General features: G+C 37.4%; 1 protein-coding gene across 1 annotated transcript; it reads right to left on the minus strand.

Moving 5' to 3' along the window:
* Positions 1 to 303: 303 nt before the first annotated feature.
* On the minus strand, positions 304 to 18,887 carry CEP43 (centrosomal protein 43). The gene is made up of 12 exons (XM_032185731.1): positions 18,794 to 18,887; positions 12,398 to 12,451; positions 11,876 to 11,930; positions 10,740 to 10,828; positions 9,171 to 9,305; positions 8,338 to 8,421; positions 6,067 to 6,284; positions 3,333 to 3,442; positions 2,642 to 2,710; positions 1,871 to 1,910; positions 1,180 to 1,273; positions 304 to 700 (listed from the first exon to the last, which is right to left on the minus strand). Exons 1-12 carry the CDS (start codon positions 18,878 to 18,880, stop codon positions 626 to 628), a joined length of 1,110 nt encoding a protein of 369 aa, XP_032041622.1. The 5' UTR covers positions 18,881 to 18,887; the 3' UTR covers positions 304 to 625.
* Between the last annotated feature and the right edge of the window lie 426 nt (positions 18,888 to 19,313).

Here is a 19,313-nt window from a genome sequence, read left to right on the forward strand (position 1 = left end):
ATTAGTACTAAATTTAGCTAAATTTAGATTTGAGAGTTCAGATATGCTTAACTTGATATGACTTTAAAAAGAAGTCTGACTTTCAGAGAAGTCTGAAAAACTGTAGTTTCAAGTAAGTCTGGAGCAACTAGGTATTGTGGCTAGATTTACTGTAAGTATATGACATGCTGACTCGAAAAAACTGTGTTAAAAACTACGAGAAGTTTGAAGCACTACCTCTGAAGGTTCTTGCTTTGGTTATCTCTAAAAAAAAAAAAAAAAAAAAAAAAAAAAAAAAAAAAAAAAATTCATTATAAAGCCATATGCCTCTGTGTAGATGTTCTCTGATGCATTGCTTTTTATTATGCCCATTGCCAGCAATGGACATTCTGCTTGGAAAATCCAACTCCTGTTGTAATAGATTTGGCTGAACCAAATGAAGAAAATAATTCTAATATCAGACTCAAACAGGAACACAGTTTCATTTAGTTCTGGTTAAGAATATTTAAAAGCCCTCTCCACCTACAGTTTTTTTGAAACAAGGCACAAATAGGGAGTGGACATTCCAGCAAAAGTGATTGTCTGAAATTAACAGTCCACAGCAGTCTTCTAGTCCAGCACAATGAAACGTTTTTGCTGTTCAGTTCTATGCCACATCTTCTAGATAATCTGCAACATCACTTAACTGAGAAATGGTGTGGTCTTGTGTGATGTCTTCAAGCTAGAAAAATCAATGAAATCACAAACTCAGAAAGCACAGAAAAAAACAAGCATTATTTCATATAGTCCTTCATATTATCACCCCATCCTCTTGGCCTCAAGCTCTTTCACTGGGACTTTAACACCAGGAGGTGCTTAGATAGATCCTGAGATAAAGGGATAATGCATTCCTTTGCTGGATACTAACTCAGTCTCAAATCCATTTTACTTGCCTTGAAATAGAGTGGGTTGTACTACTGAACAATTTTGTTGTTGCTTTTTTTTTTTTTGGTTTGTTTGTTTTTAAATCAGTATAGTATCTAACATGATACTAAGTATATATAACATGATACTAGGTATAAAAATACAGAGTATAATAGATTATACAACTTCAACACATAACTTTGGAATATGTAACAGTACATTCTTTCACAAGGGATTAAAAATTAAAAACACAAGATGAGAAGAGTATAAAGAAGAAAAAATTTAAAAGAATCATACTTTATCACTGGCATTCAAGTCTTCTGTTTCAACAGAAATTTCATCTATTTCTTCGCCAATACTGATATCACTTTTCTCTGAGCGATGGCTAGTACTAGAAAGAAAACCATAATTAAAACTTTCTTTTCAAACATCCAAGCATTACATTCATCTTCATATAATTTATACTTGACATTTGATTTTGATTTCACTCCTTAGCAAGTTAAATATGAAATTATTAAAAAAAAAAAAGTAATAATCAGAGTCCTTCTACCTAGATGAAGCCATGATAAATACTGGCTTAAGCCTGTAATCCTGCAGTTTACAACACTAATATCTTTGCATTAGAAGGATGAAGCTCTTAAATATTTATTACTGACTATTCATAAAGCTTTATTTTATACTGGAATAATTCAGCATTCACCCTATTAATTCCCTAATATCATTAGTTAAAATGTTAAAACATTGTCAAGTACACAGTTCAAGAAAAGAACTTCCATTAAAAAAGCAACTTGAAGTTAGAGAGCATCTTAAAGTTAGCATCTGGCTTTTAAGTTTATTTTTAATTGAAATTTAAAGGAGTTCAGAGATACTAGCAGAGTCCAGCAATCATGACTGGCTGAAATATTATGGAAATAATGTAAATATATCAATAGATATATATATGTTTATAATGTTTGAAATATTAAGTTACTGCAATAACATCTCTTACCTGTTGAAGTCATCAGCATACTCATCGTCATCTCCGTTTCCTATAGAATTTTTAAATAGTATTAATCAAATGAGTTTTTTTTTTCATAAAATGCAAGAGAAGAATCTATTCCTGCACTGAGACACATACTTTTATGGACAGCAATAGTGGGAACAGATCAAACTACTTAGGCAGATTAGGACGAGAAGCCGAGTTTATGTTTGTGATTAATCTCAATCTCTTTCACACTGAAATAATGCTTTGAAATCAGATACAAACTTCCAGAATATTGTCAGTGTTGCTGAAGACAAAATTTAAACACTTAGCAGCTGTATTTGGAGACAACTGATATTTCTCGCATCACATCTAATTGCTGCTGCTAAAGCCTTCAGGACAATTTTCAAAAGGTGTGGAGGGCAAGTAAATATGCCACTGAAAAACAGCAAGACTTGTTTGGTTATTTTTTTTTTTTTTTTTTAAACAGATGTAAAATCCTTATTTTATTAGAAACAGAGACACTTGATATTAGAAAATGTATGCGTGGAATGAATCAAATTTTTGCTGCATGGGTGAAACACTGATTTGCACACAAAACTCAGGTTCTCACTTCTCTGTATTCCTTCATATGGGATCTTGCTCCTAATTCCAGCAAGTCTCACAATGGTGTTCAACAGAATAACAGAAGCTGAAAATCGTAGTTCAATATGTATTTTTCAGCTTCTCAGATTCCTCTATAAAGCTGTGCCAGAACTTAGGGTTTGAAATATCAGAGCTCGTGTTGCTTCTACTTGCCTAATTCTAAAGATCCCAGTTTTGCATTCACCAACCGCAGGTCTTTCAAAACGGAATTTCTATTCAAATCTGTAAGAAAACCAAACCATTTATAACAGAAATTTGGCTTGTGACTCTAATAAATTCCCACTTAAACATACCCATCAACCATTTATAGAAAGTGGTCTTTTATAATAACCTTATATAATTTTTATATATATATATATATGTATATGTATATATAAAAATATATATAGCATGACAATATTGCATTCAATTTTCAGGTTTGAACTGTGCTAACATTTAAAGACATGAGCAAGAAACACAGACAATATCCCAATATTCAGGAGCAGGTTTTACAAATATCCTTAAGTGTCTCCAAGGAACTTGCGCAAATAACAGCAGTAGAAAGGACCCAAGTAGTTTCAGTTAAAAACGAACCATAGGATTTTATACTCCTGAAAACTGTTTTACACACAAAAAAAAAAGGACTGTAGGAAAAATTTTGCTCTATTATGCTACCACTGGGGTGCATTACATAAACAGTATGCCATCACTCAGTGAAATAAGCATGACTGTAAAGCATGTTACAGCCAGCAGGGGGCCACAAAGTCAACTTACATCATATTTGTATCTGAATGTACAGACCTTCATTGTGTTATGGGAAATATCTCCTACATTCAACAAAACACAAAACCACATAAACGCTTACCATCAGGCTCCTTTAGCAAAGGTGCACCAGTCAGGGAACTTAACCCACTTTTCAGAGGCGGTGCATCAGAAAGGGATGCTAGACCTCCTGCTTTATTGGATTCAGTTTTCCTAAAACAAACCAAATAAACAAGTATTCCGGAGTGCTGCAAAATGCCTACGGAGACATTCTCCATGCAAAGACTTCTGATTTCTTTCATCACAGACAGACCTCCTGCACCTATATCAGCATCATCATTTATATATTTTTTTTTTTTTTTTATCAAGGAGCCTTTTATTATCCCCATGGACAAACACAGCCAAAAGAAGAAAGATTCAAATGTAAATCAGTATTTAAATCAGCTTGTTTTACAATTAAAAGATTAGGTCTAATAAAACTATTAATCCCAACAGCAATCAGTCCACAGAATGAAAACCCTCTGTTACGGCATGATGGATCTCATCACCGTCAGTTAAAGTTTACTTGGTTATTACACATTCCATTCATATATTCGAAGTGCAAAGTTCAAATAGTTCTTACAAATAAAGAAAGACTATTATTAAAAATGAGATCAATATTTTCACATTTAATATTACCGGAACTCTTATTCTGACTGTATTCCTATTAAGAATGAACATCATTTAAATTGTTCATTATACCTAGACAACCAAAATACCATATATTTTACCACTTAAATTTTGAACAACAGGTCAGGGACTGAGGATGAGTGAAAATTAGTCAGTAGACCGTGACTCTACTACAGATGTAATTTGAAAATCGTTTTTTCTGTAGGAAGTTTCTCCACTAAGAAAATCCTTATTTTAATCAATAATTAAGAGTCTTTTTTCTTGTATGGTTCTTTTTAGTAGGCATTAAAGAAAGATACCCACAGAGTTAATTTGCCCTGTGATATTAAAATGCTTGAATGAGAAATGGGTATTACCCAGAAGATGTTCAGTCTGTTGTGCTTCTACCACCTGGCCACTGCATCAACAAATAACCTAAGAAACACTTCTACCATGACCTGCAAATATAATAATTTGCAGTAATTCCTATTTTATTTTTAGTTCAATAACAATCTCTGGTTCAATATCTGAAGGACTGAATTCCTTTAATAGTTCAGTTTAAAGATTAAGTTCAATTATTAGATTTTTAATATTACAAATTATCATTTAAACATGTTTAATGGCAATGCAACCACATGCTACAAAGGTTAGGTTTTGGTTAACAGCTACTTAACCATGTTATTGAATATGGAACAGTAAATGCACTAAAGATGCAATTTTAATCCTGCTATTTCCAATAAGAAAAAGAAAAGAACTACTATCATAGGGTTATTTGTAACACACAGTATTATCCACAGAAAAAATCACTGCTTTTTGAGAAAAAGAAATTCTGCTCTTTGTAGACATCCAATTATCCACAGCCCAAGGGAATGGCAGAAGGATGCAACAGGGGAGGGTTAGGCTGGGTGTTAGGAAAAGGTTCTGCCCCCAGAGGGTGGTCAGGCATTGGTACAAGCTTCCCACGGCAGTGGGCATGGCACCGAGCCTGCTGGAGTTCAGGAAGTGTTTGGGCAATGCTCTCAGACATCTGGTCTTATTTTTGGGTGGTCCTGTGTGGAGATGGGAGTTGGACTTTATGATTCTTGCGGGGCCCTTTCTGCTCAGGATATTCTATTATTCTAACTAAAAATGAATTATCAATAATCTTTCTCAAACAGTCCATTCATCTTTTGGACAGAAACCTAGCTTACCTAGCATGATTACTTTGTGATGTACCCAAACAATCCTGTTTCAAGGGTAAGTATCCACTGTGTCACTAATACAAAAAGGTTTATACTGTTCTGCCCACTATCAGTGTAGCCTGGGAAAAAGTGAACTTGAGGAGAGCTACTGTGAAACAGACTTGCAAATGTTACTACAGCCTCTTCTGGTAGCCCCTACCATGCTAGGACAATCCTCCAATTGTTAGAAAAATTGTCCAATTACTGAAGCACATCAAAAGAACCCCATAAAACAATCTTTAGCACTTCTCAATACAGTTAGCTAAACTAAGCTCCAAAAGAATCACAACTCTGCAGCGATAATGCAAAGATAAACTGTAGTTTTATTAAAAAACAAGCAAAAAAAAAAACAGTTGCACAGTTCAATCACTAGCTATTCTTTCAAAAGGTATTTTTCAGTAATCAGACAGCCACGGTAGACCAATTAAAAATGCCCTTCATAAAGGTCTGCAAAATTGACATATGCAGGAAGAATAACAATTTGCTGAAAACAGATCTGCACGCAAAAGGTGCTGCAGTGTGAAGAGGAAATCCTCAGCTGTGAAAAAGCTTTCCTTATGCTTACTGTTTACACATTCCCCAGATTTTTTGTACTCCTTGCGAAGTTGTACAGATATCCAAAACACCATCCCTCTCATTGTTGATGTCTTTTAGTGCTGGTCACAACTGCAGCTCTGCTGCAGGAAGAAACACTGGTGTCTGTACCTCATGTGTTCATTCCACCAAAGTAATAGCCTGGGGACATTACACAACTTAACTGATGCACCTTAAAATGATAGAGGTTTCTCTCTCAGGTACATTCAAGAGATCACACTTGACACTGTGCATTTCAGAAAAAAATACTTCAGAACAGATCTGAACACTTGCACTTACAAAGTATGAATAATCAAACGTCATCTAGCTCTTGAAGGTCTTCAAGAATATTGAGCACAAGAAACCTAAATCAAGTAGAGAGTCCAAGTCACTTACCAGCCGTAAGTTCTTTCTGGTTTGGGTATAGGATCGTCAAAAAAAGAATCTCCCTCTACATCATCTTCATCCATACCTGGGTCACTTTTTTCTTTGGTATTTAAGTCTTTGTTTTGCAACTGAGGATCTAGTTTTGTTTCGTTAGGTAGGAAATGAATGCTTCTTTTGCTTGCTTCCCCTGATGAGACACTTGTATCACTTTGAGTGCTTTCAGCAACCTTGAAAGATAAAGAAAACAGACTTCACAGAAAGGAAAAGTAATTTCTCTTGAAAAAAAAACATACTAACTTATTTCTTAAAATATTGTAAGCAGTTGCATAATATATACCAACCGACATTGGTTATTTTGATTTTATTAGTACTCCCCTGCAATCATCAGAAATCATAGAACAGAAAAAAGCTGTTTCTACCACTTTAGACAGTGGTGCTTTTTTTTTTTTTTTTTAATATTGCTGCCTTTAAAAAAATTTGTTCCACCCTCTGCATAGCTTTTCTATCTAGATGAGCTCTATTATAAGAGCAACTTATTTTGAAAGATGTCACTCATCACAAAAGGCAATCTACATGCATGCTGCTTCTTAAGTTCCAGCTTTGAATACTTTTTTTTTTTTTTTTGAAGTGTGAAAGTTAAGTGAAGCTTTCTTAGTGTTATTTTCCAACTTCTTTATAAAAAATGCATTGAATTAAAGCTATCATCTTCAAAATAAATTAAACTCAAGCAAATTATATCATCTTAAAAATAAATAAGTAAATGTAGATGGCTAAAGTAGTCAATTCAAAACGCAGGCCATGGAAGTTTAAAAAGGCCTACCAAGATCATATTACCTCAGTCACAGAACCACATTTGATTGCTGGCAGCAGCTCAGTTCTTCCAGGACAAGAAGTAGTACTTACACCTGCAAGTGGTAGTTACAATTTTCTAATTCCCTGTCCCTGAGACACGGAATTGCTGAAAATTAAGAGTTTAGCAATACCCTGATCAGAGTACAAGGGAAGTTACAGCCACTTTTCTCTTTTGGGCCCTGAGGGAGTGAGCTGCATCTATCTTACCTGAAAAACTGGGAGCACAACAGTTGATCTTTGCTTGAATTCATATATCCTAAAGCTTTATTAAAGGGAAATAACTACTTTCAAATTGTAGTGGTAAGCTAAGCATGACTAATGGTTCAATGAGCAAAGTGCCTACTTTGGGTTTCAGTCTAATGTTGTTAATAAGATAAATCAGAATGTGGTTTCACACTTGCACTTAAACAAATGTCATTCTTTCTGCTGCCAGGAGCTGTGGTCTTGGTTTCTTCTTACACGATCCCTTCTATGACACCTATTGGCTGCTGAGTCACAACCAGAGCCAATTCAGCTCAGATTTGCCGAAAATCCACCAGAAATTTTCAATTTTCCAACAGGAAACCTACATTGTTCAGCTAACTTTCACCTTGTTACAACCAGGACTTGCTAACATTTCTTCCTCCTGCATTACTTTTACCCCAAGTATGGTGCACAGGCATAATATTCTTCCATTACGCTGCCAAAGAGTGAGAGAACCAGGAAAACTGAAGAACTGTAGTCCCATTAAGATATCTACTACTTATTCTTAGAGGTTAACTTGTCCAAACAAGAGCTGTTGCTGTTTTTTTGTTTGTTTGTTTGTTTGTTTTTAAACCAGATATTGATACAGAAACTAACTGTTGCCTCTTTCTGAGAGAAGATATTTTCACCGAGGATTTTGGAACATATGAAAAGCATTTTGAGCACATTTGTCTGTCTCCCACTTCAATGGAATTATGATGCACTTGCAAAAGAAGATGGGTATAAAAAGCAGAATCATAAATACCAACTTGTTGGAACTAATATTCTACTTGGAAACTCATCACATTAGAAAAAGCATGTAAATTAAAATGTTCTGATCACCACCTCAGCTGCTGCTGCATGCCAAAATATAGGGCCTACTCTGTAAGAAGCCTTGATCCATTCTTCTTGCTGCTCAGAAACAACTTGTATATTATTTCTTCCTCTAAAGAAATGTCTAAAACATTAGCTAACATACTCTCTTTTCGGGCATTTTACCGGCTCAGCCACCTAATCCAAACACTTTTTCCATTTACAAAATCTTACGCATCTGAGCACAGAAATAAAATACTAGTGGTAGAGAGAAATGGAGAAAAATCCACTGATCATTTAAGTGAATGAAATTGTACCTGGAGTTCCATGAGTCCTAACTTCCACATCTCCTGTATGCTATATAGCTTTGTCATTCTATTTAAATAATCTTACCTTACTTGGTATGGGGTGTGTATTTGATCTTCCATCTGATGATTTTGATGTGGAGCACAGGCTGTCACTTAGAACTGGAGCAATCTAAAACGTTTCACACAAATACTTACTCAAATATATTGGTTCATGCCATAATACCATCATATCGTAAGCATGTTGTGACACTACGCTGATATGTTAGGAAGTCTATGACAACTGCTTCTAAATTTAAGCTTTGGTTAATGTATCAACTGCATCTCAGGTACACAGGATTTTCTTTCAAACCACAATCACTACAGACACTAATAAAATGCTATTTGTTGGATTTCATTCATTTAATTAACAACTTATTATTATACTATATTAAAATATTACTCTCACTGCTATCAGCTAATTCAGTACTTCCATATATTTATTTTTAAAATTATGTATTTGTCTTAAAAAGAGCTATAAAGCTTTGGCAAAACCAATTTTTATTTTAATAAGACCTGAAAAGTCTAGAAGTACACCAAGAATAAAAAAACATAACAGCTAAAGATGTTATCTAACCACAAAAGAAATAGGAAAAAAAGTGGCAAAATGTTTTGTATCATTTTTCCAGATTCGCTCTGTGCTAGTATGTTGCTGTGGAATATTAGTTAAGGGGTGGTTTAGAAGTAACAGAATAGTGGTAGTCGTGTTTCTGCAATAAGCTATGTTGAAAGCTTCTCATTCTATACTAACCATATAGTAAAGACTTGAAACAATTCACAGTAGCCAAGCGCTCTTAATTTTTTTTCTTTTTTTTTTTTTTTTTTTTTAACTGAAATGAAAATAAAGGATTATGAAAAAAGAAATTACATATAACTACTTACTTCTCCACTGCCTGAAATCTTTTTCTGCTGACATTTTTTAACAACCTCCAGCAACAGGGGACCACCCACAGTACCTTCTGCTTCTGTAATTCCCAGATCTCGAGCTAAGTTTTCTCGACCATCCAGGCCATTTAACTAGGGAAAAAAAAATAAAAGTAACTCACAACACAGAAATAACTGTCTGAAAACACTACATATATTTTCTATTAACTCCTAAAGCTTGTTGGTCTTATTTAAAAAATAGCAATAATCTGAATAATCAGTCATTATTTAAGACTTCCTGTTACACATAGAATAAAGTGATAGCCTATTTAAATCATTTACTTCTGATCTGTATGTGAATTTATCACTGACCATCTGAAGTTGTTTTAAATACAGAAACACACTGAAACACAGAGTATAAGACAATGCAATACACTGCTCAGAGACAGGGACTAGTACATGAAGGCAAAGTAAAACCTTTCAGCATTATACACAGCAGTCTTGGCCAATTTGCTTAACTTTGGCCAAGTTTCAGAAAAACATTGCAACAGCTGAAGACGATGCTTTTGTTAGAAAAAGAAAGCATTTCAAAGAGCATAAGATGCCTTCATGCTGCAAACAAAGCACTCCTCCCAACAGCAAGTAGCAGCATGAGAGAAAGCATGACTGTTTCTGTTTGGTAGCATGAATCTGAATCTTGGCACGGATGTGTCCTAATGTAATACATACAGCTAAAGATTATTTGGCAAAGAACAAGAGTGTATAGGATTTTATACGGTTAAGCCCCTAAAAAGACACATGGACTTCTGAGAAACAGCAAAATTATTTTTTATTATAACACCAGTTGATTTAAACTGTACTCAGTGCATTTCCGCAGTATTTTTTTCCTAAAACAATTAAATCAGTATCCAATTCAAATGACAAAAAAAGAAAATCACTGTTCAAATAAGAAGTCAATGAATGGATTTTATTTTTTAAAAATAAATTAACTATTTAAGTGAAAATAACAATAAAAACAAGCATTTGAAATGTAAAGAGAAATTCTTCAGTTAAGTCAAACTGTTTCAAACCCAAAATTTACTACAAAAACGTTTGTATCACGAAGAGACAACAAAATAAACATAACAGAAAAACTACCTCAATATCAAAAACCTAAAAACAATCACTTCATAAAAGTTCATTGTTTCAGTGAAATTTCTTTCAGAGTAGATTACTTACTTTACTTAAACCTTCATGTAACAATATTAAGTCAATAATATGACACTGTGAGATTACCGACAAAAAATGTTGCAGTATTCTGTCATATATACTCTTCTAGGGTTTCACAAAAGTTTTTGTTTTTGTTTTTTTTTTAACTTAAACTTAACATATTGCCAAGCATTGACTTTTGAAAGGCAAGGATCATTCTTATTGGCATGTTTTCCTGGGAAATCTATGGCAACGCATACCTTTTGTAGACTAAATATGAAAAATTTCTTAGACTAAACACAAGCGATTGGCTTAAACAAATCTACCGTAGCTTCTGCATTCAGTGCCATGCACTCCAAACAATCAGCATATCGTACAAGTAAAAACAGTATATCTTACTGTGCTTGATTCAGGCTGAAAAACAGCCAGCGTAAAATCAAGATTGAAAAAACGTAGAAATTCTGCAACAAGACCTGCAACCAAGCGACCTAAAAAGTAAATGAGAAAGGTAAAAATACACCAGACAGCAACAATTATTACTTCAAAAATATAGCACGTATATGGCTTCAGGATGAACATCTATGTTGAATCAACACTTCTACAGGTATCATTTAGACATTCAGCAAGCTACCATCCCACAGTTGACTACACAAACTCACATCGCATCCACTTCATAATTTGTGTGCTAATTACCTAATCTCTATCTCAGCCGTTGTATCTGAATTATTTGAAGTCAGCAATACTGCAGGAGCATAAATAGAGATAGCTTACAAAACTCAGCCTTAATGATTATTTTTTGTTTTTTTTTAACTGTTCAGTGGCTTTAAAAACGTTGTTTTGGCTCCTCTCCTATGTTGCAGGAAGAACAGCCAAAAACACGACAGACACCGGTATGGTCAGATCACGCTCTCCCTTTATTACCTGAATAGCCTGACTTTTGTAGCAAACTTAACAGGGGCAGATAGTATCTCACACAAGATTATTGGTAAAAAGCACTCAGACAAACAACTGCAAGAAAACAACCCCACCTGCAAGAAAACAACCCCCTCGTGATTAGCAGTCATGTAGATCTTGTCCTTGAAGCCAGCTGCTGGCAACAATATTTTTTAAATTCCTCAATCGGGTGATGTGGGAACATTGTCATGGGAACTTCTCATAGTCGTCCTGGTAGCTTGGTTTGCTCAGCTGCAGCAAGTCATGGCCTCCTTGCTGTTTCAAAAATCCCTCAACACTCCTATATGTATTCACTACTGTACCTCTACAGTCTGTGTTCATTGCTTACTGTCTAGAAGGGCTTTATTGAGATAGCAAAATCACAACTCAACATGAAATATTAACTTTGGTCACCTCAGTTAAAAATACAGCTTCAGCAACATTAAAAATTCTAGACTGTATTCTATTTTGGAGTAGTAATACATTTATCTCACAGGAATAAACACATACTTTAAAGCATCAAGATAGCACTGCTAATAAAAGATTTAATCCTTTGTTTACTATTTTATTATTTTGAGAGCCATAGTAATCAAAGAACTTACCATCTTTTGTACTCAAAAAATTTTTCAAGCTTTCATTTACCAAAGGTGTTTTGTTCTGTCAAAAAGCAAAAACCAAATGGTAATTAACAATACCCTTGTACTTCTAAGAAGTTTTAAAAATCACAGCAAGTGGTTGTTTTGGTGTATACTACTCCATGTAATGCCTGTCACATGTAATACACTGTACCAAAATCTACCTTTCTGTTGATTCTACTATCTCTTGATTTTACTATCTATAAGTTATTCTGATCAACTAGACAGAAGCAATATAAAAGCAGCAAAGACGATTACTTAAAGCTATAGTTTTACAGTAAAGTCTATATGACGATTCCTATTTCTAAATATTGGGAAACACCCTGACGGTCCCTGCTTTGTTTCCTTTATGCTCTTATGCAATAATATATAATTTTCTCTTGACACATTTCGCAAACATAATGTATTAAAGCTATTATTTTTAATTCAGAACTACATTAAGAACTGTCAGGAAGGCTGAACTGAAAACACTTTTTTAAATTCTCTTACCTCCACTTTCTCTTGTTCTTCTAGTGCCAAAAAAACAGCTGCTCGCAACTCTGCCTGCCAAATAAAAGAAAAAAAGGAATGGCATTTCCACAAGCACTGTTTTCCCTATGCAAATAGAATGCAAAGAGCTGGCAAGTATCTTAACATCTATTTGTTTCTCCTCAAGCAACTTGGCATTGATTGTAATCTACATCAGTGCAATTAAGACACTTAAGATTGCAGGCAATGTGACTCGAGGGTGAGAAAGTTTGAGAAAGTTTCCAGAGAAGCAATGGGGTGTGTGTATGTGAGGGGAGGATTCGATACAAGACTTCCTGAATTATTTCTTTGTGCTCAAAAAGATTCCAGATTACCTGTATTACCTCCTGTTACCTTTATCTGAGAGTTAGAAATCCAGCTTTTTCATGCAGCTTTGAAACACCTACCCTTAATTTACAATTCTTTCAGGAAAGACAAACAAATAGCTTATGATAATACATTTTAAAAAGTTAATGTTAAAATATACAAATTCCTATTATTTCTCGTCAGATCACACACAAATAACCAACATTTCTCAAGGAAAAGAACATGATTCCAGCCATTCAAATACTTCTGTACTGAGGTTTTGCCTGACTTTGAGGCGACGTCAAGGATCACAATTCTTCTAAAGAAGGCTTTGAATGTTTAAGCTTAAGTCTATTTTTTAAACACTGCAGTTTCTCTGCTTCTTTCACTAAACATACTAAACAAACACATATATTATTACATTTGATGAAGTAGTTTACCACTTTAATCAACCCTTAATTAGACATTTTTAAGCAGACAGTAGATTACACTGCATCAAATATAAAGGACTGAGTTACTCTGTATGTCATTTTGGTCAAGAGCAAAGAAGAAAGATTTGCAAAGAAAGACCAATTTCCATAACTAAAATTAAGAACATTTTGAAGAGTGCCTAGTTTTTCTCATGTTTATTAGGAAAGGAAAGTCAACTTAGAAGTAACTCCCTTTGGACACCTTTCTAAAGGAAAGAGTCATGCAAAAAAAATGTGAAAGATTTCTCATTAGAAGAAGAGTAAAATGCTCATCAGTTGTATGCAATGGTCATATACAGCAATTCATTTTTTTTTCCATGTGCTGAGGTACAGCATCCAATCAGCAAATAATCTTAGAAGCTATTAAATTTAATACTATTCTTACAAAATCACTTTACATTTTACATTCTTACCAACTGCTAAAAAAAGATGTTTATTTAATGTTATGCTTTAATTAAAAATAAATAAATAAATAAATTCACCTCAGAGGTCTGCAAATAGCCTGCTGGAGGTGTAAAACTCTCCTTCTGCAAGGTTGCATTCAACATTGTTAACAATAATGCACTCATGAGAACATGGTACAGTTCAGTACATGCTTAGGGCAATGAATAACTGTAGCGTAAGATTTCACATGGTAAAAGAACGCACTACTACTGAGATAACTGTTTATGGATCTTCCAGACAAAGTGCAGTGCTGTGTTGCTGCCATCTGCTCCAGTGCTGTGAAATCACTCCACAGATGCACAGGCTCAAACAACCTTTTGCACACATGAAATTTAGCTGCTGTGAGCACCCTCCTGCCTCACTTTCACTGTCGCCACTTCCTAACTCCAAAATAGCTGTCACATACCTTGGGAGAAACAGTGTTATCTGCCTCTGTAGAGCAGGCAAAACATCAAGCTGTCTGAAGTGATCACCCCAGGCTAAAAGCCTGTACCAGCCCATATCCAAAGCTGGGACCAGACTGGAAAAAGCAACTTTATTACCTCTGTCCTGTCACTTCCCAGCTGCAAAGTCTGTGAGGTCCTCACCCCTAAGCGGGACCAGTAATTTCCATGACTATTCTTTGTCTGCTTAAGTGGCAAACCCTTCAACACAGCAGCCCTCCCTGGCTAAGCCAGATAAACTTGCTGGCAGTGTAACTGAAAAGATGAAGAATGGTAGAAAAAGAAAGATGGAGAATCCATACCACAGAGGAAGCAGTAAAAGCTTATGAGCCATAAACCCTAAATACGTGAACCTGTGTTTATCATGCGCTTACTCTGGATGTCACATGCAGTCCTCATTCTCATATTCCTGAAGGCAGGATACATCCCCAAGGTTACGAGGACCATACTGATATTTAAAAGTTGAATTTCATTTCATCTGAAATCATTATAAATGGTCATATTTTATTTAACCTCTAAAAACAAGAAATAGATGTTACATAAAAAAAAACCAAACCCATTGAGTCAAAGAAATGAAGTGATTTTTGGATATGAATTGCTTTAAGAAAAACAGGCACAAAACAGGTGTATGGTAGTGTGCAGTGTACTGACCACGACAGTTAATAATTCAAAGACATTTAAAAGCATTATGCTTTTAAAACACATGGAATGTATTTTTAAAATACTAGAAGGAAGATGAGAAAACAAATATGACAATTTAACTGACCTACCCAACAGCTCGTTAAAAAAAAAAAAAAAAAAAGTATTTTTATTCTATCTTACAACACAGTATCTGCCAGCACCTCAACTGTCTAGGGTTTGAACCAAAATAGCAAGAAGAGTGTCAGTTGGCAAAACAAAGCATTACCAAACATATGACATTTGTATTGCTTTTTCCCCTCATATTTCTAGCAATAGCAAGTTCCTGAGATGCTATAAAACTCGGGTGACATAAACTTAATTTTCCAGAAGGAAAGAGATTGAAAGGTACACACCAAAACAAAATAACAAAGCAATACAATAAGCAGCATAAAGGCTTTTCTTCCTTAGCTTATGACCTAGTGAGAGGTGTCCCTACCCATGGCAAGGGGAGTGGAAACAGAGGATCTTTCAGACCCCTTCCAACCCAAACCGTTTATGACTCTGTGATTTCATGACAACTTCTCTGTAAGAACAATCACATGCTCCTCAAGACAGATGATCATTTGTATTTGTACAGCATGCATCACGTTTACAGTATCAGTGATTATTTTCACAGAAATACAAATATCCAGAATTATATTTTATATGTTTACAGAATTCATTAGGAAGCAGTCTTATTCATCAGATTCAGTCCATTAAGTGCTATATACATGTATATAGGCAGCATATATATGTACACAGTTTGTGTGTATATACGCACACACACTGCAGCTTAGAGAAAAGGCTGGAAATTCTCAACTGCAAGTGGCAAACATATTTACACATTTCCCAGTTTTCACAATATGACTTCATTAAATACTCCAATGCTTAAAGCCTAATGTAAATAGACAAGCCCTGAACAGTTTCACAAGTGGTCGTACAACTGTTTTGTTTTGTTTTTTTTTTTTTTCTTTTCCAGCTAAATATTTTACATCTTTACCAATGTGTACCCAAATTAATTCAAAATAGGAAACTGATCGATTGTAATTCATTACAAAATCATGTTTTATGAGAGAACAAATGCACCATCAGTTCTTTGCTAAAAATTACCCAGTAATTATGTGTTCCCAAATGTATAATACACTGACAGCCTGATACATTTTACCCACTGAAATCACTCCATTTTTATTCTAATCCTTCCAAAGCTGCCTATACCTGTAGTACCTCACACCTCACAGCTATACTTCGGTCATGTAACTTTCTGTTTAATATATCTATTTCAGTGGAGCTCAAATTTTTTAGTTAGCTTTCTAGCCTCATCCATTTTGAAAAAATGGCCAGTGCTCATCCTGAAGTATTAAAATAAACAATTGTTTCAATAATATTTAGATGTCTCTCAGTTCTACAACCTAATAAAACATACTGACATATATACAGTAGATAAAGAAATACCACAGAGAACAACTATGTTTAATTTAGTTTAACAAAAGGCTTTTTTTTTTTTTTTTTTTTAAATGCATGGTATAACCTAAACTAAAAACTAACCATTTCAGGAGACTCGTTCACCGTAAGTTCTTCTGGAAGACAAAGGGCTCTTTGTCATGTACCAGCAGAACAACTTCTCTAAATCATTAATGCTATCAATCAACAGACAGCCAACAAACTAGTATGTCAATTAAGGTTTACAATTAAGAAAAGAAGAGAAATTCACTCAATGAGTAGCATTAACCATAAGCCTACCAATTATTAAACAGTAACTCTCAGTATTAAAGAGAGAGAGAATCTGGCAAATAGGAGGCAGATTGTATTTTTGTAAATCATTTGCTAGTTTGCCTGGAGGATAACATACACCATATTGGATACTACACACTTTTAATATTAGAGAATAGTGAAGACTACAATAATAAAATATTGACATGAAACTCAAGCTGTCACCAGCAGTTCAAAAACATGCATACTGCACAAAGGCAGGAATTAGGTCATACTGAGCATGTGAGCTGTAGTTTCTTAATGGGCTTATGCTTTAAAAAAAAAAAAAAAAAGCTTTTATGCTTTTTAAAAAAAAATAAAAAGTTGTTACTGGCATTTTATTATTGCTATATTTGATTAACACCATGCAAAAGATTTAACAGGTGGCCCAACAGGCCTGTTTTGGCACCTATCTAGACAAAAAAACCCTCCCTACTCAAAACAGAGTTACATGAGCTAGCAAGTTGAGGGAGGTTATTGTCCCCTTCTACTTCGCTCTTCTGAGACCCCACCTGGAGCCCCACATTCAGCTCTGGAGCCCCCAGAACAAGAAGGACATGGTTGCATTAGGATGACTCCAGAGGAGGGCCATGAGGATGATCAGAAGGCTGGCTACAACAACAGGTTGAGGGAATTGGGGTTGTTCAGCCTGGAGAAGAGAAAGCTCCAGGGAGGACTTTCAGTACCTAAAGGGAGACTATGGTAAAATTGGAGGGACCTCATCACAGGAGTATAGTGATAGGCCAAAGGGTGACTTTAAACTAAAAGGGGGTAGGTTTAGTTTAGAAATTAGGAAGAAATCCTTCACTAAGAGGGTGGTGAGGCACGGGAACAGGTTGCCCAGAGAGAAGCTGTGGATGCCCCATCCCTGGAAATGTTCAAGGCTAGGCTGGAGGGGGCTTTGGGCAGCCTGGCCTGGTGGAAGGTGTCCCTGTACGTGGCAGGGGGTTGGAACTAGACAATCTGTAAGGTCCCTTCCAACCCAAATCATTCCGTGGTTCTATGATTATGCATTGGAAATGCAGGAGCAAAAAAAATTAATAATCACGTATTGAAAAGTATGACAACTAGCCAAATACTCAGTGGACCACATACACACACCTAACAATACTCTCATTGCCATCAACTATTTCAGTTGTTCAAATGTTTCTGATATACCTGTAATGATCTTTCACCTTTTGAAATGCTTGAAGTAGAGTTCTGAGGGTACATGCTACGACCTTTGATTTGATACCTGAACTTTTTCTCTCCTCGAGCTTGCAGGAGATTCAATAGTTCTTATTCTTCAGTACCTGCATACACCAGTTATTAATGGAAGCTTTTAACTTGAAGAAGAATCCAAAGAACCAGTTTTCATATTGTTACTGACGCAAGCCCAGGCTACAGGCTTGGAAACCCACTACAATGTTCTTCAACAAAGTTTCTTAACATAGTGTTACTGATGCCCTATATGCAGACAGCACTCCCAGACACTTCCCAGTTTTAGAAAACCTCCAAGACACAGCTACCATGGTTCCTTTTGAGCACGGGTTGGGGGAGCTATCTTTAAACAGGACCCTCATCAAGGACCCTCACTTAAAGCTATCCATGGTGGCTTTTTGCTACAAGTACCAGAAAGAAAATTGTGGGGAGCTAGGGTTTGGTCCCTTCTCACAGATAACTAGCTATAGGACCAGAGGGAATGGTCTCAAGTTGTGCTAGGAGAGGTTTAGGTTGGAAATGAAGAGACATTGCTGCTCAGAAAGAGTGGTTAGGCATTGGAATGGGTTGCCCAGGTAGGTGGTGGAGTCACCATCCCTGGGGGCGTTCAAGGAAAAGTTGGATGTGGTGCTTAGGGACATGGTTTAGTGGGTGGCATTGGTAGTAGGGGGATGCTTGGACCAGATGATCTTGGATGTATTTTCCAACCCTAACGATTCTATGATCTATGAAGCTGAGAGAAACCCTCGGGACCCCATCCCACACAACTCGGCGGCAGATGATTCCCAGCGGGTTTGGCAGCAGCAGGAGATCAGCCAGAGAGCTCCTGCGGCCACGCCGTAACCACGAGCGCGACAGGGCACAGGCTCCGGGCTCCGCGCGGCGGCGGCGGCCGTGAGCTCCCCTCCCGAGCCGGGCTCCTGCTGCGGCCGGGCAGGCTCCTGCGGCCCCGGGCCTCCCCTCCCGGCCGGCCCCGGCTACGGGCCGAGCGGCCGGGGAGCTCCGCGGCGGGAGCCGGCGGCACCGCGGGGCCGTAGAGCCGAGAGCCGGCCGCAGCCCCCCCATGCCCCCATCAGCAGGGCGGCGGGGGCGCCCCCCGCTCCCACCTTGATTTTGTTGAGCACCCCGCTGCTCTCCAGCGTCTGCACCAGCAGGTCCCGCAGCTCCGTGTCCTCCTCCGCCGCCGCCGCCATCTTGCTTCTCCCTGACAACCGCCCAAACCGCGCTAGCGGCGGCCCGCGGCCCGCAGATTCGCCTCTGCCGCCGCGGGGGTGGTGCTGGAGCCGGCGGCCGGCCCGGGGGGGAAGGAGGCGCGGCGGGACGGGGCCGCCCTCGGCGGCAGCCCCAAGGGGGACGCAGCGGGGCCGCGGCCGCCCCGAGCCCCTCCGGCCGCAGCGCCTCGGAAACTGCGGCGGCGAACGGGCAGCGCGGCCGGCGAGGGGCGGGCGGGAAGTTCAAAGCGGGCGGCGGTAACGGCCGGGGCGGTAACGGCTGCCCCCGTAACGGCTGCTCCCTCAGGAGGTGCCGGGACCCAGGCGGGCTGAGCGCGGCGCTTCCCACACGCTGCGGCTGCCCCTCACCCCCGCCCTCAGCTCCCTCTCGGAGCCGGCACGCAAGTGTTAAAAG

Source organism: Aythya fuligula, chromosome 3 (assembly GCF_009819795.1).
Source record: "Aythya fuligula isolate bAytFul2 chromosome 3, bAytFul2.pri, whole genome shotgun sequence".
NCBI lineage: Eukaryota > Metazoa > Chordata > Aves > Anseriformes > Anatidae > Aythya > Aythya fuligula.

Bases quoted from the DNA above. Each gene is read 5' to 3' on its own strand.
- CEP43 (XM_032185731.1), bottom strand. From the start codon at position 18,880: ATGGCGGCGGCGGCGGAGGAGGACACGGAGCTGCGGGACCTGCTGGTG. The intron at 10,829-11,875 runs GTAAGTTCTTTG...TTTACTTTTTAG, and splicing joins TTTTTTGAGTACAAAAGATG to GTCGCTTGGTTGCAGGTCTT. The intron at 2,711-3,332 runs GTAAGCGTTTAT...GTTTTCTTACAG, and splicing joins TTTGCTAAAGGAGCCTGATG to ATTTGAATAGAAATTCCGTT.